Genomic DNA, 25345 nt, shown 5'->3' on the forward strand with positions numbered 1-25345 from the left:
ATTATTATTACAAGGATCACTATCCAAGTTGAGCACATCATTTTCGGATCGATCATGTGTGTGTCTGTATGGTAAGCAAACACACTATAATAAACAGTTCATAATTTCATGCTATCTGTAGAGAATAATATGCTCTGCTATCTACAAAAAGAATACACGAAATATGCTCTGCACATTTGTGACATTTAATGTTGTGGAATATTTCAACTCTATTTCACTTGCTTTATTATTGCAATAGAATTGTAACATTCATGAAAATGTGCTTGGTTGACCCACCATTGATTCTGGTGGTTGCTAAGTTCAGTAGATATTCTTAATAAGAAGCTTTTTAAAAATGATGCTATTCATCAGGAACAGTTAATAAGGCTTGCTTTATTTCCTCCTCCAGAATAGCATGAGGTTGTCTGTTGAGGCTGTCTTCTTCAATTATGTTGTTAGATACATGCCTAGGAAGATTCTGTGAATGAACTGCTCCTATAATTTGAATTATTACTGCTGTTGCCCTCTGGAAGTACAGGAGAGTAGCCTGGCAATGAGCTATGCCCTTGTTCAGTAGCTCACCACAATGATGTGGTGAGATTAGCAGTTTATTGATTGCCAATGGATAGAAAAGTCACCACACCATCAGCAAGATTGACTGTTCCTTTGTGAGACCAGTTTAAACATGTTGAAAATTTGATTAAAATTTTCTGGATGGTTTCATATTGCTATAATCAGACCATATGTAGTAAAGATAATCTATTAAAAGATCACAGAAGAATTAACACTATAGCTTTGGATTTTGTTTTAAAATATGATGGTGAAAACCGAAGACCGAGTCCTTATTTCAATCCAAGTAACCTTATTGTACCAATGTAGGGGTGAAGGTGATTAAACTGATAGATTGGGCTTAATTTCAAACAGCTTGTCCCTTTAAAAGAATGAGTAACTGTTTTATGGTCACATCTACCGCTCTGCCCTCATCAATCTTCTTTGTTACTTCTTCAAAAAACTCAATCAAGTTTTTGAGACATGATTTCCCACGCACAAGCCATGTTGACTATCCCTAATCAGTCCTTGCCTTTCCAAATACATGTACGTCCTGTCCCTCAGGAGTCCCTCCAACAACTTGCCCACCACAGACGTCAGGCTCACTGGCCTTTAGTTCCCTGGCTTGTCCTTACCACCCTTCTTAAACAGTGGCACCACGTTAGCCAACCTCCAGTCTTCCAGCACCTCACCTGTGACTATTGATGATACAAATATCCCAGCAAGAGGCTCAGCAATCACTTCTCTAGCTTCCCACAGAGTTCTAGGGTACACCTGATCAGGTCCTGGGATTTATCCACTTTTATGCGTATCAAGACATCCAGCACTTCCTCTTCTGTAATATGGACATTTTGCAAGAAGTCACCATCTATTTCCCTACAGTCTATATTTTCCATATCCTTTTCCACTGTAACTAAATTTGTTTCTGTCTTCTGCTCATTAGCTCACTTTTTGAGCAAATGTATTTTGTCCGCCTTAGGCTAACTAGGTTGCTGATGTGCACCACTTCAGAACTGCAAAAAAAATCCATGGCGAGAAATTCTAAAATTGACCTTTTTTTTTAAGAATAAGAGCTTTTAGAAAACAGCCGTGACCTGCTTAAAGCTGTCCTTCCAGTTTGAAATATTTGAATGCATTTTTATTAAAAATGTTTTTATTCTCTTGGCATTAACAAGAAATGTTGTATTTTGAAGCGATAAATTAAGTTTTAATATGCCAATATTTTCTTCTCTTCACTGATTCTCCTGAACCACTCCAATCTCCAGCACAGCTCAGCATTACCATAGCCATACTGTTTTTATTGATAACACTGTTATCATGTAATAATTGCTCTAATTTCTTTAGATACTCCAAACTAAATTATTCTGTGGTAATGTATGACATTCGTGGAACTGCCTAGAGCATTCAGGATTCTTAATATATTTCTACTGGAATTTGAACACTAATCCATGTATCCTCTGTTGTTTTTGTTAAATGGCCTGATGAGGTTGGTAAATTGAATGATTTTAAGTGAAATTTTATCAGGAAGCACAATTGCAAAATACAAAATGCCAGTATCATTACTGTCATGCTTCAAAACTAATGAGGTGATGGTTAAATGTGCTAACCCAGCCACCTGGTACTCTGGGAGAGATCCAAACAAGAAAAATCCTTAGTTCAGCTCATGTTTTTTTTAGTAAGGCAAATTGCATTTATTATTATTTATTGATTGATTGCCTTTTCAAAAAAGTAATCTTCTTACTTACATTGATATTGGCAGAATGGGAAAAATTCATATATCTATCCATTCTCATCTGAATGACTCTGGTGTTCATCCAGCTCCCCCACACTATATGTTGGAATCCACTGAGTAAACCATTTGTTTTTTCACCTGCTTTCAATAACCATAATAACTGGTTTTCATTTTTGTGCCCCAGGCTAAGTAACAACCTTTTAACATCACTCAACAGGACATCCAGCATTCTAAACTTCTGTGTCACTCAACACTTTGCACAAGTGATTCAACTTATGATTAGAAAAGTTTATAGTAATGATCTCAGATTGCATTACTTATTGTGTATGAAATCTGTGAGAAGAAGTTACAAGGATTATTAACTATAGATAACCTATAACACCATTGATTTTTCTGAGAAAGGTAAAACACTTCAAAGTTATCGTGTCAGGCCGCTACTAATTTCGGTATGCACCCAATAAATATTAGTTCCTGATATGTTTCCACAACAGATTTCTGGAAATTATATGCTTTGAGATAAATATGTTGGTGTTGGCCTAATAATCCCCTTTTATAATCTATTATTTTTCAAAATGGTGTGAGAATAGTACACTTCTGAGATGAATGTTGTATAGTCCTTTATGTAGAACAGTTTTAATTTACTGTGATCTCTATATATTTGGGAATGAAAAGTGAAGAAGTAAGGACACAAGTATGTACCAGGCTTTAGGTTCTCTAATTTAAAACTTGAGGCAAAATGCAGTGCTATTAGTTTGCTGGAGTTTTAAATCCCGTCTCAGCTTGATTGCATTTTTGCTTCCCGTGAAGGCCAATGAGCTATCTGAGTGCAGAATGGTCTTTGCATCACTTTTTTGAAATGGTTTAGTGAGAAGTAAATTTAGTCCATTCTGCCTTCTGCAGAGTAATGGTTTCAGTTTGAGTTACGTAAAATGTTGAGGGAAAGTTATTAGTTGAGAACATAAATATCAAGTTTGTCCATAGTCTATGTACAAAACTCTTTGTTACAAACTCTTAATATAAGCCTGTCACTGCACTACAATTGGACCTTTATTAATCACAAATTAACATATTTGAAGTGATATGTGACCTAACTCCACATCCCTGCTTTTGGCCCATATCTCTTAATACCATTGCTTAACAAAAATTGGTCTGAATTAAATTTCAAATTAATAACTAATCCAGCATCCACTGCTGTTTGTGGAAGAGAGTTCCAAACGTCTACCACCATTTGTGTGTAGAAATGCTTCCTAACGTCTATCCTGAACAGTTTGGCCTTAATTGTCTGACAATAACCCTAGTTGTAGAACTCCCAACCGGTGGAAATAATTTACTTTTATTTACCCTGAAGTTTCCTGCTAATATATTGAAGACGTCAATCAATTCATCCCTTAACCTTTTTAGATTGTAAAAAAAGAAGGCCTAATTTGGACACTCTCTCCTCATAACTTAACCCCTGAAGTCCAGGTATCAATCTTATTAACCTACGTTGTGTTCCCTCCAAGGTTTGGAGGTGTGGTGCCCAGTTCTGCTTTCAGACCAAGTGTGGTCCTCCAACATTTTGTATAATTGTAGCATAACTTCTGCATCCTTCTACTCCAGTCCTCCACTTATGAACACCAGCAATCCATTTGTTTTCTTGATTATTTTCTGCGCTTGCTCATGATAATTAAAAGATTTACGCAACTGAACACCCAAGTCTCTTGGATGCCCACTATATTTAACTTCATACCAGCTACAATGTACCTAGCCATACATCTACCTGCTTTTTTCCAATGTAACCAACAATTCTAACCCAAAAACATGTCTCAAGAAACTTCCCACCACTGATGTAATTGATTAGATTAGATTACTTACAGTGTGGAAACAGGCCCTTCGGCCCAACAAGTCCACACTGCCCCGATGAAGCGTAACCCACCCATACCCCTACATTAACCCCTTACCTAAGGCTACGGGCAATTTAGCATGGCCAATTCACCTTAGCTGCACATCTTTGGACTGTGGGAGGAAACCGGAGCACCCAGAGGAAACCCATGCAGACACTGGGAGAATGCGCAAACTCCACACAGTCATGCGCAAACTCCACGCAGTCAGTCGCCTGAGGCGGGAACTGAACCCGGGTCTCTGGTGCTGTGAGGCAGCAGTGCTAACCACTGTGCCACCGTGCCACCCACAATTGCTGGGCTTATCCTTGAAACCTTTCTTAATCAAGGCTGTAATGTTTGCAATTTTCCAGTTTTCTGACATCTCCCACACATCTAAGGAAGACTGAACAATTGTGGTCAGCATCCTGGAAATTTCTACTTCCTCTGATGCCTTGTTAATTTCAAATACCAAAGCTCTATCCAACACTTCCACCCTATCAATTTTGAATCTTTCCAGTGACTGAGTTCTCCTTAATCACTGTTGCCTGGTAGCAACTTCCTCTTTGGGAAAAGGAGATGCAAAGTATTCATTTAACATTTTGAGTCATGCCCCACCACCAGCTGACCTCCATTCTGTTGAGATATAATTTATCCAGCTTGTGGAGGTTTTATTTCCCTCAGAATTGGTCAGTGCCTCAAGAATCAAAATTTCTCCCTCCTGCACAGTCTCTTAGTCAAGCGTTCATCCAGTCTTTTCTCCTGTACCTGATCTCATCAGTGTAGGGCTGATCATAAGACTATAAGACATAGGAGCAGAAGTTAGACCATTCAGCCCACCAAGTCTGCTCCGCCATTTAATTATGGCTGATTAGTTTCTCAACCCCATTCTCCCATCTTCTCCCTGTAACCCTTGATCCCCTTGACAATCAAAAACCTGTCTATCTATCTTCAATATAGTCAATGACCTGGCATCCACAGCTTTCTGAGAGTGTGAATTCCATTGATTCACCACTCTCTGGCTGAAGAAGTTTCTCCTTATCTCCGTTCTAAAGGATCTTCCCTTTACTCTAAGGCTGTGGCCTCGGGTCCTCGTCTCTCCTACCAATGGAAACATCTTTCCAACATCTACTCCGTCCAGGCCATTCAAGATTTTGTAAGTTTCAATTAGATTTCCCCCCCCCCCCGCCCCCCCCCACCCCCATCCTTCTAAACTCCATTGAGTATGAACCCAGAGTCCTCAAATGTTCCTCATATATTAAGCTTTTCATTCCTGGGACCATTCTCATGAACCTGCTCCAGGACCAGTACATCCATCCTGAGATATGGGGCCTAAACCTGCGTCCAGTACTCCAAATATGGTTTGGCCACAGCCTTTTTAGAGCCTCAGAAGTCTATCCCTGCTTTTATATTCAAGTCATTTCAAAATAAAAGCTACCATTGCATTTGCCTTCCTAACTACTGACTCAAACTGCAAGTTTATCTTGAGAGAATCCTGTACTAAAACTCCCAAGTCTCTTTGCATTTTAGACTTCTGAATTTTCTCCTGATTTAGAAAATAGCCCATACCTCGATTCTTGCTACCAAAGTGCCTGACCTCACATTTTGCAGCATTTTACTCCATCTGATACTTATTTGCCCACTCTTCTGACCTGTCTAAATCCTTCTGCAGCTCCGCACCTTCTCAATACTGCCTGTCCCTCTATCTGTTTTTGTATCATCTGCAAACTTAGCCAGAATGCCCTCCGTTCCTTCATCTGGATCATTAATGTATAAAGTGAAAAGTTGTGGTCCCAACACTGACCCTTGTGGAACACCACTAGTCATTCACTCTCTGCTTTCTGCCAGACAACCAATCTTCTTTCCAAGCTTACACCTTGTCTCTGACACCATGGGCCATTATCTTACTCAGCAGGCCCCTGTGCAGCACCATGTCAAATGCCTTCTTGAAGTTCGAGTAGATAACATCCATTGGCTCTCCTTAATCTAATCTGTTTGTTACTTCCTCAAATTATTCGAGCAGACTTGTCAGGCATGGCCTTCCCTTGAGGAAACTGTGCAGACTTTACTCTATCATAAACTTCCAAATAGTCACAAATCTCATCCTTCACAATGGACTCCAAAATCTTACCCACAATTAAGTTAGGTTAATTGACCTATAAATTTCTGCCTTTTGCCTTACTCCCTTTCCAAATAGGGGTGTCACATAAGTAATTTTCCAGTCCTTTGGGATTCTCCCTGACTGTAGCAATTCCTGAAAGATCACCACTAATGCCTCCTCCACCTTTTCAGCTATCTTCTTTAGGACTCTGGGGTGTAGTCCATCTGATCCAGAATATTTATCCATTTTCAGGACATTCAGTTTTTCTAGCACCTTCTCCTTGGTGATGGACACCATACGCAACTCTGCCCCCTGACTCTCTTGAATTTTTAAACTATTACTCATGCCTTCCACTTTGAAGACTGATATGGAGTAATTACTCAGTTCCTCAGCCATTTCCTTGTTCCTCACTACTCACTTTGCAGCTTTATTTTCCAGTGGTCCAATGTCCACATTTGTTTCTTACATATCTAAAGAAACTCTTAGAGTCTTCCTTTATATTACTGGCTAGCTTACCTTCATATTTAATCTTCTCATTCCTTATTTCTTTTCTTGTTGCCATCTGGCCTTTGTAAGCTTCCCAATCCTCTGGTTTCCCTTCGCTACATTGTATGCTTTCTCTTTGGCTTTTGTGCTGTCCCTGACTTCCCTAGTCAGCAGTGGTCACCTCATCCTCCCTGTACCTTGTTTTTTTTTTCCTCAAGTGATGAATTTTTGCTGTTTCTCCTGAATTACTCCCAGAAACTCCTGCCATTGCTGTTCCACAGTCTTTCTGAAGCTAGGCTTCAGCTAGGCTCCTCTCCCAATCAGTTCTGCCCATCTCCTCCCTCATGCCTCCTACAGCCTTTATTCAGCTGTAATACCGTTAGATTAGGTTCCTCACAGTATGGAAACAGGCCCTTTGGCCCAACAAGTCCACACCGACCCTCCAAAGAGCAACTCACCCAGACCCAATCCCCTACTCTATGTTTACCTCTGACTAATGCGCCTAACACTTTGGGCAATTTAGCATGACCAATTCATCTGACCAGCACATCTTTGGATTGTGGGAGGAAGCTGGAACACCAAGAGGAAACCCACACAGTCGCGGAGAGAATGTGCAAGCTCCACACATACAGCGAGAATCGAACCCGGGTTCCTGGCATTGTGAGGCAGCAGTGCTAACCACTGAGCCACCGTGTCGCCGTTATTTCTGATTCTATCTTCTCCCTCTCAATTTGCAGAGTACATTCAATCATATTATGATCACTGCCTCCTAAATGTTCCCAAGGAGATTTTTACCTTGAGGCCCTGATTTTTAGGTTTTCCCCAGTTTCCTATTTTCTGCTTACAGGATCTTATCCTCTTTACTGACAAATTTTATACCAGTCTCTGGCTGTCCCTCCTGTCCTTTCAGAATTCCTGCAGGTACTCAGTGACATCATTGACCAAGGCACCAGGGAGGCAATATTGGTCCAGTCTGCACTATTGTAATGTCTAATTGTCCCTCCTAAGATCACTCCCTCCTTCCCCAGTGCAGCTGAGGCACTTATGATGCCACAGACTTGGCTATTGCTGTATTCTCCTGAGAAACCATCTTTCCCAGCACTCTACTTCCTGGGGTTTAGTCTTGCCTTTGGATCTAGTGAGGGATAGGCAGAGACCCATAATCTTTAGGACTCAAAAACTGCCAGCTTCTGAGCAGCTGGGATGCCACTGTTTAGGCTTCTGCTAAATCAAGATACAAGATCCATTCAGCTGTTATGTTGATTGGCATGTGATTGGTCAAGTTTTCTTGGTGGCAAATTAGTCTGCACTTCACATGTCCCCTCTTACACTTGGTCCTAAAAAGGGAAAATCTCAATAAGAGCTAGGCCATTTAAGACAAAGATACAGAAGAATTATTCACTCAAGAGTGGGAATTCTCTACCCCAGAAGACTGTGGAAACTCAGTAGTAGAGCATGTTCAAAACAGAAATCAACAGATTTTTGGATAATAATGATGACGAGAGGTGTGGATAGTACAGTAATGAGGTATTGAGCTACATGATCAGCCATGATCTAATTAAATTGCAGACCAGACTTGATGAGTTTAATGATCTACTCCTATTCATATGTTTGTAACTATACATGTAGTTACTTCCTTAGTTAACACTCTTTTCTCCCTTGTTTTGCTGTTACATTTTATCATGATTCTTTTTCTCTTTGTTTCAGTAATTCTGAGCTATTTTGTATGATCACACATAGTGATTGCAGATAATGGTATAGTATTTACCTTTATTATGTATACAAATAGAGTTATGAAAATTTTGAAATTAAAATATATTAAAAATCATATAAATTGTAGAGCTTTTTTATTTTACATGCTCCAGCTGAATCCAGAATTGGAGAGAAAAACAATACTTGATTGATCTTACTGGAGAGCGAAACACTGACAAGTTTCTTTTACAAGTGTGGTGTCTCATTGCTCCAGATTTTAATTATTGTGGATGACGATTTTAAATGACTTTTTTTCTTTGTCAGTTTTATCTCTAAGATCCTTTTTTTTTTGTTCATTTATGTGATTGAATATTAAATGACTGAAGAGGTGCATAATTACTTGACCTGTTAAAACAAGTCGCAGATACCCTCCAGGGGGTGTTGCGCGATATCAAACTCCTATAACTCACCTGAAAGTCTGTAGTACATATTTTGTGTAAGTACAGTAAGTGGTGAGTACTCTTCTATTGCCACTGAATGTAAAACTTTAAACTTTTGTCATATTCTTCATTGTAAAACATGAAATGCATTTCACTTTGAAATGTCTCCAACTGAATTAATTGCACGAAGAGTGATTGTTAGGCAGACACTTGTGTTTCAGGCGGCACGATGGCTCAGTGGTTAGCACTGTTGCCTCACAGTGCCAGGGACCTGGGTTTGATTCCTGCCTCAGGTGACTGTCTGTGTGGAGTTTGCACGTTCTCCCTGTGTCTGCATGGGTTTCCTCTGGGTGCTCCGGTTTCCTCCCACAATCCAAAGATGTGCAGATCAGGTGAATCGGCATGCTAAATTGCCCATAGTGTTAGGTGCATTAGTTGGGGTAAATCTTGGCTAAGGGAATGGGTCTGGGTGGGTTACTGTTGGAAGGGTCGGTGTAGATGTGCTGGGCAGAAGGGCCTGTTTCTATAGGGAATCTAATCTAATCATAGGGAAATCTTGTAACTAAAAGTAGTTTTTATTGTTTATTTAAACGAAATCCTGCATGTTATTCATCCCATAATGAATGTTGATATTTTTCAAACTTTAGCTAATGTAATTATTTTGGTCAATTATTACTTTCTGTAATTAAAGAATAGTTGTTTCCAAAGTATTATTAATTGGTGACATTCTCTGATAATTTTGAGACAATATTTTGACTTCCAAATTGGAGATTTGTTATTTGAATTAGAGGTACTAAATGTCACAATTCTGTTTGAAAGAGTAATTGATGATAATTCAAAGGGTTAGTGGCATTATACACTGAAGTAGGGCAACTTTGATTCAAAGTGCAATTGCATGAAAAACATTTTTTTTTAGATTAGATTACTGACTGTGTGGAAACAGGCCCTTCAGCCCAACAAGTCCACACCAACCCTCCGAAGAGCAACCCACCCAGAACATAATAAACGACAGTGAATATCAGTCAGAGTATTATAGAAAATAGGAGGAGTAGGAGATTATTTGGCCCTTTTGAGCCAGTCATTTAATATAATCATGGCTGATCATCCTCCTCCATACCCTGTTCTGACTTTTGCACCATAGATTTGATCTCTTGAGCCCTAAGAACTGTCTAATTCCTTCTCAAAACCATTCAATGTTTTGGCCTGAATCACTGTCTATGGTAAGATTCCACAGGTTCACCACACTGGATGAAGAAATTGCTCTTCATTTCAGTCCTAAATGACTTATCCTGTATCTTTAAACTATGACCCCTTGTTCTAAACTCCCCGGTTATCAGGAATATCTTTCCTATATTTACCTGTCTAGTCTTATAGGATTTTATAGTTTCCTTTGCGATACCCTGCTAGGCCAAATCGATCTAGTCTCTCTTCATCCCAGGAATCAGTCTGGTAAACCTTTGTTGTACTCCCTCTAAAGTCAGGACGTCCTTCCCCAGAAAAGAAGACTACAACTGCATATAGTACTCCAGGTGTGATCCCACTAAGACATCACTGCTCCTGTATTCAAATCCTCTCGTTATGAAAGTCAACATATGAAATGCTGCCTTCACCATTGCTGCATTTGTCCGGCTAATTTCATTGATTCATGCACAAGGACACCCAGGTCTCATTGCATCTTCTCCTTTCTCAATCTATTGCCCTTTAGATAATAATCTCCCTTCCTGCTTTTGCTACCAAAATGAATGACTTCCCATTAAGTCACATTATACTTCATCTGCTATGCATTTGGATACTCACTCAACTTGTCCAAATAACACTGAAGCATCTCTGCATGATTCACCCATCACCCAGCTCTGTGTCATCTGCAGAATTGGAGATTTTACATACAGCTCTCTCATCTATATTATTAATATCTGTTGTGAGGAGCTGAGGTCCAAATGCTGACCCTTGTACCGTAGGAAACACATTGAAGCTTTAGAGCTGATATTTGACAGATACACTAGACTGCTACCTTGTTGGAATAATACAGATTATGGAACAAGATGGTAAAAAAGTCAAAATAATGCAACTTATGGAACAGAAGGCCAGAGACACAAGATCGATGTAACAGAATTGAAACCAAGGTGAGAAAACCTTCCTTCTACAGAGTTGTACTCTTACTCTGTAAAGGTTCTCAGGTGGTGCATTCCAGATTCCTACCATCCTCTGGGTGAATTTTTGTTTTCCCTGAAATCCAATCTAAACCTCTTGCCTTTCACCTTAAAAATTATACCTACTTATTATTGGCCCTTCAACTAAAGGGGACAACTACCTTCTATCCAGTCTGACCATGGCCATCATAATTTTATACAGCTTAGTCAGGTCCCCTTTCAGCCTTTTTGTGCTCTAAAGAAAAAATCCCCAGCTAATCCAGCCTTTATTCACAGCTAAACTGCTCTATCCCAGGGAACATCCTGGTCAGTCTCTTCTGGATCTCTTCAAGTGATATCACACCCTTCTTACAGTGTAGTGACTCAATTATTAACAATTGACAATGAAATACTAAAAATTGTGGATATTTGTCATTCATCTAATGTTCAGTAAAACTACAATGAGACATGTATATGTAACTCTCACTAATATGCCTTGTATTACGTAAAAAAGTAATGACTTGAGCATTTTGGAAAGTGCTCTCCTGCAGAGTGTTTTGGATCAAGAACATTTGGCTGTATTCCCATTTTCCATTATTTGTGATGGAAGCTTTAGGAAGCTACACAAGTAAAGGTCAAGGTGCATTTCTAGCTATTCCTAAACACAGTGGTTTTTATTTTAATGCTGAATGTTACAGAAGTCATCAGTGAACAAAAATGTAACAACATTTGGGTAAAAGTGCTATCTAAAATATAGAAGTTGTAATTTACAATTTAATGTTTGTGAATGACATCACATGCTGTTCATCCAGCAAAATATAGGTCAGTCCTGTAAATTAGTACTGGCAAACTTAATAAAATCTGCATTTTTTTGTACAAATATTGACTCAGGTCAGACTGGATGGTAATTGACAAAATATAATTTAGATCACTTCAATTTTTCTGCTGAAAAACTGTCAAAGTTGCTTTATTGTCATCTTTAGTTGTCTTTTTATGTGAACGTCTGTGCTAATGGAGGTGATCATGCTGGGGAATGGAATAATTTTTATGACTGGGCATTTATTTCCCAAATCATGTATAGTGTTGTGGGCTAGACAATAAAGTTTATTCTATATTGCATTAATGATATCGTCCATTTCCATAAAACCTCATGATTGGTAATTTAGGAAACATATAACAGATGCAATCTCCAATATATTTGTTTTATTTAAGCAAATAGATGTTGCTGTTGTTAGTATGAGAACATTTATTTTCTTTCTCATCTTTCGTTCTTCATTATATCATTAATACTGTATTTTACAATTTTCGATTCCTGCTAGTTGTCCATTAATCTTTTTTAAAATTAAAATACTGTGGATTCTGGAAATCTGAAACAAAAAATAATGAATGCTAGAAATACTCAGCAGGTATAAAGGAACAGAGTTGATGTTCAGTTTGAAGAAAAATCATCAATATGAAATGCTAATTCTGTTCCTGTCTTCGAAGATGCTGCTAGACCTACTGAACATCTCCAGCTTTTGCAGTTTTTATCATCAAAACCTAACCTTTTATCCTGTTCAGTTACATCTGTGAACATTGCTTCCACTACTTGGTATCTCTTCACTTTAAGTATTTTGATTATTAATTTCTTCCCCCACTTTATTATGCACTTTGGAACATTTTATTACATCAATTAATTCAAATTATTGTTGCCTCCTACGCTTGTTGTTCTTTCCACATTGCCTTGTCTAATTGATTGAAAAGAATTGTCGGTATCGAAGGGTTAATGTGTATGTCCTGAAAAGAAGTAAATGGATCATTCAAAATGTTATGAAACAAAGTAATGAATTGTTGAATAAATTGGAGCTCTTGTTAAAATTCCCTTGAAAGTGTATATACTTGTACAGTAAAAGAATGTTGACTCCATGCTAAAACTTTTATTTTTGTTAATTTTAAGTTAAATCAATTCTTTGCACATTTTGTTTGCCAAACCTATGTGAATGTAACTGTAAAGTTATGTATAGCTTAAGGCATGTACTGTACTTACTGAATGGTATGTTCCTGTGCAATAAGTGATTCATTTTCCCCTTCTCTCTATCCCTCACACCTTGCTGCCACCTCCCTCAGCTAAAATGGATGAGCTTTCAAGAGTGGTTTATTTAAGAGTCTGGCTAAGAGCTCAAACAAAGAAAATGATGACCATGCCTGAGCTCTAGCTGATTATCAAATTTAAAGCTTCAGTTCTCTAGCCAAGTTTCCAAGCTAATGAGTCTTAAGAATGCAAATATATTGGGTGGACTGTCGAACAAATGTTTCGTAGTTGTTCTGCCTTGTATCATATTGTATCACTTTCATTGGGTGCAGAAATATCTGTAATGCATCCAAAACACAATATACATATATATGCCCCACTTTAATTTAGCTTATTCTATCGACAAAATCAATTGTTTATTTTCATTTTAATACTAGAATGAATTAAAGATTTTCTTGTGGCTTTACATTTCCATTTGTACATTTAACTTCAGCTCTAGGTTTTTGTAAAAACTTGTGTTTTGAGCACACTTAAATAGCTATGATTTTCTATTTTCTAAAGTAATGGGTGAGTCATAGGAAATAGAGCACTTGCTTGAAATTTTCCTAAAGACTTGCATTGGAAAATAAAACTGGTCCTGTGTTGCTGCTAGTTTCAAATTAACTTAAATTGAAACTGAGTTACTGCTGATCAATGTTTACTAGCATAATCTCCATGGTTGTAACCATTATATAAAATTTTAGTAATTGTGAAATTGTTAGAGAGATCCTGGGAAGGTCAATAATTCAAAAAGCTTAATTATGCCATACTTTGATCTTAAAAGCCAGTTGACTTTGTGAAGAAGGGATGACTAGAAGTAATAAAAGGGAAAGAACTACTTAGTTGCTGGTAATATGATGAGTCATCTTTTCACTCCTGGAAGGAACAAAAAGGTAATGATTTCTGTATATAGAATTTTAAAAAAATTCAAAACAAGTCTACAATAGGATGCATCATCAAGAGAACAAAATATTAACTAGTTCAAAGGTCATATTTATATGTAATTCCTCTTCATTGAAAGACTATGCAGACACTTTTGAAAAAAAAGTTTTAAAGTATTGATGTCACCTTTATCCATTATATTAAAAGAAAAAAAATCCCATGTCCTAATAGTGCATATTTGATTAGATTGATGGACTGGAAAAGACTGCATGTGGAGTTGATTGCAACAGCTCATTAGAGTAGAAAAGTTTTAATAGTTGTAAATCATTATACACCAATAAAATGGAAATTATCAGGGAGTCTATTTTACAATGGGAGACAAATAGGAACAAATCAAACACCGGATGGTGGATACCTTCCTTTGTATCTATTATGAGATCAGGAAATGGATTGTGATGGTACACAGGTCTTAAAAAATATGTAAGATGTGAGTTCAGAGTTTACCAAACTGGTATCATATGGATCATCTAATATAGGTTCCAGTGGACAATTTATAGGTAGAAACCATTTAATTCTCTGAATTCCTAAATTAAAACATGTAACAGAAGTAGCTGAGTTATGTATGTGTTTATTTTCTGTTTTTGAAATCTTAGGAGTGTTGTTGCACAAGGAAAGTCTTAGTGAATACAAAATCAAATCCATATGCTTACCTTTGTAATGATATATCTACATTGTTAAGAATCTCTTCTGCATTGCTGCAAATTGAATCAACATTGAAGAAATTATGTAAATTTATCACAAGGTAGGCAGATTTCTTCAATTACAGGAAGCAAATTGAAATAAATTTCAAAAACATCAGTATTTTAAAAAATCTACACATCTAATGGTGGTCAAGGCTTGTGGCAAATTTACCAGCATTTTGTCTTCAGCATTTTGTACCAAAGTTGTCCCAAGTATGCCAGACACACTTGTAATTTGTTACTACTCAAGTAAGACGAGGATAAGTGTCCATATTTCTCAGTCAAATCTATATAATTTATTTTCTGCAGGTGTGGTCACTCACCTGTGTATCGATCTCGTGAAATGGCAGCTCGTGCATTAGTTCCTTTTGTTGCAATGGATCAAATACTTCCTATGGCAATGTCTTTGATGGAAAGCTTACCTGCTGCCACAGATCCGCGCATACGACAGAACCACATCCATGGGATACTGCTGCAGGTAGAGTCTACACATTAAATCATAGGAGTTTGAAAGTGGCTTTCATTTGTTGGTTAAATGATTAAGTGGGCTTTGATAACAAAAAAAAAAGTAGTTTGTCTTTTAGTTTTTAACTGCAATTCAGGGGTATTTAAAGGCTGTCCTCAAGCTGTAACCTACACAACACGTTAGCCCCATTAGCACATCAATCCATTGACCACGGTTGTAAGTGACGTGTAACCTCTGGAATATACAAAACACAAGCCTGTCTTTTGATTCATGTCCCCAGTGTGGAATATAATCCACAGGAGGGGTTTATACAGCAGTCTTTCAGCAGTCAGCAATAATGCTTAGTTATATTATCAGCCAGGCTTGGGCTTGTTTCCTTTGTTTAAAATAAGCATGACCATATCCAAAAATGCAATATGTCTGTAAGACATTCAGAACTCTGATCCATAATCCTGGCAATATTCATCTAAATGAAAAAGTAGAGATATTTTGAGTACTCACAAACTTCAAAAAGGTTACAATCTGAATAGCACCACGTAAAGGGTAATAGAAGTAAATTCTATCTTTGTTCTCAGCAGAAAATAGCTAACTACTCCTGAAGGGAAAATATTTCCAGGTACAAGGGGAGTGGTACGAGCTGAATTACTTTTGCAGAAAGCAGACATGGGCTTAATGGGTTGACTGTTTTTGTGCTGTCACTATTTAAAATTTCTATAAAATGAATGTAAGTAAGTCAGAGTTCTTTCCTGTGAATCTCAATGTTTGTTTTTCTGACACCAAGAAAATTCCTTGCAATACTCACAAATTATTGTAGTCTCATCTGTCATGACTCTATTGAGTTTAGCCAGCTCAACCTCATAGAATAAGAGTTCCCTGACTGGGGCTGTGAAACTTGTCCAATCAGGAAGCCCTGGCTGACAGATATAAACAGATTGGCCCTTCGGCCCAATTAGTCCACACCGATCCTCCGAAGAGTAACCCACCCAGATCCATTTCCCACTGACCAATGCACCTAACATTATGGTTAATTTAGCATCACCAATTCACCTGACCTGCAAATCTTTGGATTGTGGGAGGAAACTGGAGCACACAGAGGAAACCCACGCAGACAAGGGTAGAATGTGCAAACTCCACACAATTGCCCAAGCTTGGAATCAAACCCAGGTCCCTGGCACCATGAGACTGCATTGCTAACCACTGAGCCACTGTGCCGCCACAGATAAGGATTTCTAGAAGTATGTCACAAATAATAGTCCTAAGGGCTTGTATGAATATACAGGACTTCCATTTGGGGTATCATTGCCCTGTTCAATTTTTCAGCAGTTGATAGAAAGCATTTTACAAGGGTATCTCAGGTTGCCATTTACTACATGAGATTCTAATAAAAAATAAAACTACTAAGGAACACGTAGAGAACTGGGGTATAAATCCTAAGACATTTTTCCAAGGTGGGTGTATGCTAAGAAGGGAAAAGAGTGTGTTCCAAGCTTTACAAAGTTGGCAAGACCATATTACACATCTTGGAAGAACAAATGAGGATGATCAAACATGCCATGGCTCCCACATCTGTCCAGGAACTTAGGAAGTTTCTTGGGCTGGTAAATTATTATTGGAAGTTCATGTAACCTGGCCTCCATCCTGACACCTTTGTATCTGACACCTAAAGAAAGGGTCAGCCTTGGAAATGGTCACAAAGACAAGCCCGAGCTTTCAGTAAAGAATCGGCTATCATCATGTAAGATGTTGAGAAATTATGATCCTAAGAAATGGTATTGACATGCGAAGCCTCCCCATATGGCATCGAGGTGTTATTAGCTCATAGATGACCTAAGGGAGAGATATGCCCAACATTGTGTGCAACTAGGACTTTGGATAATGCAGAACATGAATACGTTCAGACAGCAAAAGAAGAATTGGCGGTCAAATTTGGAGTCAGGATGATCCGCCAATACCTTTTTAGACTGCTTAAAGAGGACAGGGCAGTGCTGACGTTAGCTTTGCACCGCATTCAGTGGTGGGCTGTAATGCTAAGTGCTTAAAATTACAAGTTATGACACTCGTGAGTAATGAGTGCGGATGAATTGAGCCACCTCCCATTAGCAGATACACGATCAGTGGAACTTCCAGTGGAAGAGTTGGTAAAGATATTTAAATTTTTGGACATGCTTCCAGTCACAGCTGATAATGTCAGACTTTGGTTGTAGAAAGATCCAGTCCTTTCTAAACTAAAGCAACTGGTGGTGATAGGGAAAACCAAAGAGGCATCACAACTCAAATTGAAACCTTATAGGACCCTGAGAGACCAGCTTGTGGTAGAGGATGGCATATTGTTATGGGAAGCAAGGGTAATTGTCCTGAGCAAAGGATGCTGTGAAATACTGGCTGAACTCCACCAGGGACATCCAGGGATCTTGGATGTTGGTGAGAGTTTATGTCTGGTGGGGCAGTGCACAGACTATCAACAAGGACAAAAAACAGCTTCAAACAAAGTTTGGTGTAAGAATCGTGGAAATGGCCCCGCATGGGTAAGAGGTGTGGTTGTTGCGAGATCAGAACCAATGATATATAAAGTTTTAATAAGCGCCATGGTTCTGAACAACTCACAAATTTGTAAATGATGTGGGAGTAAAACTTGCTTGACCACTCGGAACTTGACCACTCGGAATTCGAAAGGAACTTGTGGGTTCACCCTCTCCATTGAGCATTGATGAGTCCTCGGAATCAGGATGTAACTGCCTCAACCCTTTGCCACCAGTAGAAGAGAGTGAAATTCTTCTGAGGTGCTCCTGGCGCAAGAGGTGAACTATTGTGCATTACCCGACCCAGTGCACAAATGCACCAGGAGCTTCTCCAATAAGAAGGACCGGTCCGTGTCCTTGGACTCCAAAGGGGAGGGAAGAAGTGATTGTAACCTACGTCAGCCTGCTCGACATCATCACACTTAACCTGGCCCAATCAGGGAGCTATGGCTGACAGATAAAATGGGGAGTGTCAGAGATACTGCCACTCTGAGCTGATTCTGAGGCAGTGCTAAAGTCCAGGATTGTTCATGAGTAAATAAAGGGTTACTTATTGAGAACTGGAGTTATTTCATCATCAAAATTGAATTCTGCAAATCACACTGGAGTGCCTCTAACTGGTGGTAAAGCTGCTGCAATGAATAACTAATGACATTATGTGGCTTTATTCAGTCTCATAACCAAACTGCTTCATTTAATAGTATAAAGTTGAGTTATACTGAGATAAGTGTAAGATGAGGTATGACTGAAGTAATTCTTGCAGCTGCGTGTTATTTTAATCTGTCAGTAAATTCTCATTCAAAATTGTACTTGCAACCTGAAAAGTGGGAAAAAAAACTATGTACTTCATAATGAAACTGCTGCAGTTAGGTTCTGTAGCACTTAATCAGACGGTCTCCACCTGAACCCATCAGGTACCAATGTTCTAGCGGAGAGGATAAATAGAGTGGTCAGTAGGACTTTAAACTTCTGAGTTGGGGGGGAAGGGAAAGTGAAAGCGACAGGGAGTATGGAGTTAAATGGAAAAATAAGCAGCAGGATAGCATGTGTGCAGGCGGATTTAAACTTGGGGTGGGGGGGGGGTGGGGGTGGGGGGAGAGGGGGAGGTGGTGCAGGGTTGCCTTGTTAGTTAAGAACAAAATTAAATCTATGGCACTGAATGACATAGCATCGGATGATGTAGACTCTGTGTGGGTGGAATTGAGGAACCACAAAGGCAAAAAAACCGTAACAGGAGTTATGTACAGACCTCCTAACAGTGGTCAGGACCAGGGGCGCAACATGTACCAGGAAATAGATTGGGCATGTCAGAAAGGCAAGGTCACGGTGATCATGGGAGACTTCAATATGCAGGTGGACTGGGTAAATAATGTTGCCAGTGGATCCAAAGAAAGGGAATTCATGGAATGCTTACAGGATGGCTTTTTGGAACAGCTTATCCCGGAGCCCACAAGGGAGCAGGCTATTCTGGACCTAGTGCTATGTAATGAACCAGACTTTATAAAAAATCTTAAAGTAAGGGAACACTTAGGAAGCAGCGATCATAATATGGTAGAGTTCAGTCTGCAGTTTGAAAGAGAGAAGGCAAAATGGGATGTAATGGTGTTACAGTTAAATAAAGGTAATTATGAGGGCATGAGAGAGGAACTGACGAAAATAGACTGGAAGCAGATCCTAGCGGGGAAGACAGTAGAGCAAAAATGGCAGGAGTTTGTGGATATAATTGAGGACACTGTACAGAGGTTCATCCCCAAGAAAAGAAAGATTATCCGGGGAGGGATTAGACAGCCATGGCTGACAAAGGAAGTCAGGAAATGTATTAACGAAAAAGTGGCCAAGAGCACTGGGAAATCAAGATTGGGAAGGCTACAAGAATAAACAGAGGATAACAAAGAGAGAAATAAGGAAAGAGAGGATCAAATATGAAGGTAGGCTAGCCAGTGATATTAGAAATGATAGTAAAAGTTTCTTTCAATACATAAGAAACAAACGACAGACAAAAGTAGACATTGGGCCACTTCAAACTGATGCTGGAAGCCTAGTGATGGGAGATAAGGAAATAGCAGGAGAGCTTAATAAATACTTTGCATCAGTCTTCACAGTGGAAGACATGAGTAATATCCCAACAATTAAAGGGATTCAGGGGGCTGAGTTGAGTATGGTTGCCATTACAAAAGAGAAAGTGCTAGAAAAGCTAAAAGTTCTTAAAATTGATAAATCTCCTGGCCCCGATGGGCTACATCCTAGATTTCTGAGGGAGGTGGCTGAGGAAATAGCGGAGGCGTTGGTTGAGATCTTTCAAAAGTCACTGGAGTCAGGGAAAGTCCCGGATGATTGGAAGATCGCTGTTGTAACCCCATTGTTCAAGAAAGGATCAAGACAAAAGATGGAAAATTATAGGCCAATTAGCCTAACCTCGGTTGTTAGTAAAATTCTAGAATCCATCATTAAGGATGAGGTTTCAAAATTCTTGGAAGAGCAGGGTCGGATTAGAACAAGTCAACATGGATTTAGTAAGGGGAGGTCGTGCCGGACAAACCTGTTGCAATTTTTTGAAGAGGTGACAAGTAGGTTAGACCAGGGAAACCCAGTGGATGTGGTCTATCTAGACTTCCAAAAGGCCTTTGATAAGGTGCCACACGGGAGGCTGCTGAGCGAGGTGAGGGCCCGTAGTGTTCGAGGTGAGCTACTGGTATGGATTGAGGATTGGCTGTCTGACAGAAGGCAGAGAGTTGGGATACAAAGTTCTCTTTCAGAATGGCAGCTGGTGACAAGCGGTGTCCTGCAGGGTTCAGTGTTGGGGCCGCAGCTGTTCACGTTATATATTAATGATCTGGATGAAGGGACTGGGGGCATTCTAGCTATGTTTGCCGATGATACGAAGTTAGGTGGACAGGCAGATAGTACTGAGGAAGTGGGGAGGCTGCAGAAGAATCTAGACAGTTTGGGAGAGTGGTCCAGGAAATGGCTGATGGAATTCAATGTGAGCAAATGCGAGGTCTTGCACTTTGGAAAAAAGAATACAAGCATGGACTACTTTCTAAATGGTGAGAAAATTCATAAAGCCAAAGTACAAAGGGATCTAGGAGTGCTAGTTGAGGATTCTCTAAAGGTAAACATGCAGTCCGTAATTAAGAAAGCGAATGCAGTGTTGTCATTTATCTCAAGAGGGTTGGAATATAAAAGCACCATTGTGCAACTGAGACTTTATAAAGCTCTGGTTAGGCCCCATTTGGAGTACTGTGTCCAGTTTTGTTCCCCACACCTCAGGAAGGACATACAGGCACTGGAGCGTGTCCAGCGGAGATTCACACGGATGATCCCTGGAATGGTAGGTCTAACATACGATGAATGGCTGAGGATCCTGGGATTGTATTCATTGGAGTTTAGAAGATTAAGGGGAGATCTATTAGAAACTTACAAGATAATACATGGCTTGGAAAGGGTGGACACTAGGAAATTGTTTCCGTTAGGTGAGGAGACTAGGACCCGTGGACACAGGAGAATGCCGTTACATGTGATAGGTTTTTAAATTTGAAGAAATAACTACAATCAAATAGGGAATAGCACAGAAAAAAGTAACAACTTCAGTTGAAAATGGCTAGAATAACTTGTATTCCTCTGATTTACAAAGAACAATTGTGCAGTCGGTAGTGTAGTCTAATACCTTTAACTTTCACCAAGAGGTGCCAAATGATTATTTTTGGATTAATAAAACTTTAGTAACCGATATTGATTGTGGTTTTATTTAGAAACATACAGGATCCTATGGTTTTGAAGATTTCAGTTTTGTTTATCAGCTGGGAGAACAGTACTATTGCAACCAATGACTTCTCTGCAACTACCTTGCACTTAAGAACAACAGGAACTATTTAAAATGTTTGTGGATATTCCCCAAAGATTAAAGAGTGCATCATCTGGTGACACAAATGAAATAAATACCATATATTCTAAGGCAATGATCCATTCTAAAAACCCACCTCAATTTTATTGAAATGTGACCACTGTACTGACTATACCATAAATCTCCAGTTAATCCTCGAGTCATGAAAGCAATTTGAGACATATGCAGTTGGCAAAATGTTTTTTGTTCTAGCACAGAAACATAATAAAGTGGAGTTTCTATATGATATTGCAAATTGGGATGTTGAGGAAACTGAGTGGAAATTAATACCCCTCTGCCTTGTCATTGAATACCCCTTACTTTCACCAAATCAATCAGGTGAGTACTTGATAGATGGACCTTGCTGCTGATTTATGTGAAAATTGAAGAGTTGATAGCTTCAGTGTTCCTCGATTATCTTTGTTCCAGAGTGTCTGTTATATTTTAAGTTAATTTAAGCATTTTCAGGTGAATCATTTATGCTTCCTGACTTTGTACAAGTGTTTATTGAAAATATATTTCTGCTTGGTAGAGACTTCCATAAGGTAGCTCTTAATATATAAATTATGCAGTAGTAATTAACCTAAATTTGTCTTTTAAATCGCTAAATCTCTTAAAGCATATTCTACTCAAAGGTTTTTTTTAAACCTACTAGGCCATGAATGAAAGGAGGCTAATGCACCAAATATATTAATTATATGGAAGACAATTGATATGTGTAGTTTTACTGAGGCCCAATATTTTTCTGTACTCTTCTCCACTGTTGCTGGCATACATATTCATGGGCATTGATGATCCACTGTCTCTTCCAACTAACCCTTCTTCATACGTTGACAGATTATATTACTGTGTCAGACAATACAATCAGACCATGTTACTACCCTGGAAGTATATTTTCTTCATTCTAAGATGAAGAAATGTTTGTGGATTTATTCTTTCACGCTTCCTCTTTATCACGATTAGAGAGTATAGATGTCTGTACTTTCTACAAATTCTGATTCATTACATGTTCTCCTTGCCAATCTCTCTGCCTCCACTTTGTGCTTAAAAAAAAGCTAGGATTTTATTGTTGACAATGGCTGGTATTGTGCTTATAGCTGCCACAGCAATTCTGCAATAGATTCTCTCTTCAACCATACAGATTTTTAAAAAATCCTCAGTCAGACATGTAGAATCTAAGCCAGGATGTATAAATTGGAATATTTCATTCATTGTAAAATATATATAAATCCAAATAAAATGAAGGAAAGCAGTAGGAGATTAGGAGAGTAGGTTTAAAATCAATAAAGAAAAAGTGGGGGGGGAAAAATTAAATACTTCGGAATCTTCAAAAATAATTTAGTTCTGGAAGATTGACACGCTACATGTATAAAAATAAACTTTCAGGGATAGAATGATTGTGCATTAGAAATTAAAACTAACCATATTGTTTTTTTAAAAAAACACTTTTACTGGATTGTTGCAATCCTAACCAGTGGCTAAATATTGCAATTCCTTGTCCTTCATATATTTTAATGTTTAATCTACTGGGAAAGTACTGTTACAATACCGCTGTTGGAGGATCATGGAAAATCCAACAGCATTTTACTGATTGCCGTGCTTATTGAGTATATTTGGACAATGGAATGTATTGTTTAATTTCACACTGATACGTCCAGGTGTGACAACCCAGATGTAATTCTGGAGCAGTGTACTGTTGCTTTTCTGCCACTGCTTCACAAGCCACAATATTAAAAATCAACACTTTTCCATTACCAGGGTAACCAATTAAATGTTTTTATGTCAGATTTTGAATAAAAAGAGCTCTCAATATTAACCAGACTTCTTAATAAACACCATTTCTGATTAATTAGCAAAATAAAACTTATTCAATAAAGAGTGACTATTTAGTTAAAATACATGGAGAGTACTATAGATGTGCAAATGCTTATTGCTGTTACAATCCCCAAATACACAGATTCTTCAGGAAGAGAAAAATAAAAGCAGATTGACAGCCACACTTTGGCCAATAGTTTATTTTGGAAGGCAAAAAGATAAAACGTAGAATTTTCTGGAGTCTGTTGCTCTGATGTTTTGGCATGTGTGGTCAAGTCAGCAAACATACATAATTGTCTCTCAGGTCTTACAGATACAGCTCAGGAAGTACAATCGTGGATGTTCTTTAAATCAGTCTTTCAAAAGAACAAATAGATTTTAGATGCATACTATCTTTTTCAAAAATGGAAAGGATCAGCTGAGCTAGCCTTCCTCCAACATGGCTTATCCTCCACGTGAACCAGATAAAATAAGAACCTTTCCAAAGCCTATCCCTGTTGAAGGGTCCACAGCAAAGCATGCAGTTATTATCTATGATGTCATTTCTGAGAAGTCCCGTTTAAAAAATATTCTAATGCCCAAGTGATCTTTCAATATCCTGCCTTAAAGAAAATACTCGAGATAAAATCATGTGACTGAAATAAATTTTTTTACGCAAATACTTGGGCGGCACGGTGGCACAGTGGTTAGCACTGCTGCATCACAGCGCCAGAGACCCGGGTTCAATTCCCGCCTCAGGCGACTGACTGTGTGGAGTTTGCACATTCTCCGCGTGTCTGCGTGGGTTTCCTCCGGGTGCTCCGGTTTCCTCCCACAGTCCAAAGATGTGCAGGTCAGGTGAATTGACCATGCTAAATTCCCCGTTGTGTTAGGTAAGGGATTTGGGTGGGTTGCGCCCCAGCGGGTCGGTGTGGACTTGTTGGGCTGAAGGGCCTGTTTCCACTACTGTAAGTAATCTAATCTAATCTAATCTTCAAAATTTAAGGTCTCCAAATAGTATCAATGTAAAGTATATTTGTTACATGGCAAATTGACTTTATGTAACCTTTTGCATCAGTTTAACACGGGTACAAAACTGACCATGCTGAGGTTGAATTAATCACCATGCCAAATTTCCACTTATTGTGCTATTTGGCAGACTTTTGTTGCGGCTCCTACAATACTATAACAGCAAACTTTTCAAAAAAAGAATGAGATTTGTATTTATATAGTGCTTTTCACAACTACCAGATATCTAAAAGTGTATCACAGCCAATGCAATACTTTTGAAATGTACTCACTGTTGTAATGCATGACAGATTACAGTATTTGTGTCCAAACCTGCACAAATTTCAATGTGACTATCATCAGATAATCTGTGACATTTTTAAGGAGATAAATATAGTTTTTAATTTTAATTTACTAATAAATTTATTCTGTACACAAATCAGAGTACTTTGCAGAATAATTTTCAGTGAATACTAAATTAGATTTTCGCAGGTGGTAAAGCAGAACCTCTGATTTTAAAAAAATCCAGAGGTCTGTTTTCAGTCATTTTAATAAACCTGCATCAGCATACCACTTCTAATATAGCTTTATTATTTAATCCAATTCTTTTATAAAAGTTATTTCAAAAACACTGTTCAGTTGCATTGAATCATTGCAGATTTTTGGTTGGGTGATATGCAAATAAGTTTGTCTAAAATCTAGAGCAGAAAATTTCACTTTGCGAAGCTAGGTCAGTTTTGAGTGCATCTTGTACTCTAATCACAGATTACACCTGATGCAGAGACTCTTAGTTCTTGGATTTCCCTCTTTGTTCCCGACCCCACTCTCAACTAAAATTTCGCAAGGTTAGAAAATCTCTGCTGTTTGGCAGAATTCTAATGTTTTGAAAAGAACATTTTGCCATTTGAATTTTTTTCCTGTTCTCCATCTGGCCTGAGCAAGCTGGCACTACGTTCCTGTTTGTTGAGTTTTCCACCAGTCTGACTGGGAGTAAAATATTGTCATATTGTCACCAGACCACAGGGCTGTGCTCTCT

The 25345-nt window shown here is 38.6% G+C and overlaps 1 protein-coding gene across 4 annotated transcripts in view; it reads left to right on the top strand.

Moving 5' to 3' along the window:
• Positions 1-25345, top strand: part of thada (THADA armadillo repeat containing) — a 355281-nt gene that overhangs the window by 163088 nt on the left and 166848 nt on the right. For all 4 annotated transcript variants that reach the window (XM_072580668.1, XM_072580667.1, XM_072580670.1 and 1 more), the window contains one exon: positions 14949-15117. In XM_072580668.1, the coding sequence (XP_072436769.1) occupies positions 14949-15117 (169 nt within the window). The remainder of the gene's footprint in view (positions 1-14948; positions 15118-25345) is intronic.

The sequence above is a fragment of the Chiloscyllium punctatum genome, chromosome 11, assembly GCF_047496795.1.
Source record: "Chiloscyllium punctatum isolate Juve2018m chromosome 11, sChiPun1.3, whole genome shotgun sequence".
NCBI lineage: Eukaryota > Metazoa > Chordata > Chondrichthyes > Orectolobiformes > Hemiscylliidae > Chiloscyllium > Chiloscyllium punctatum.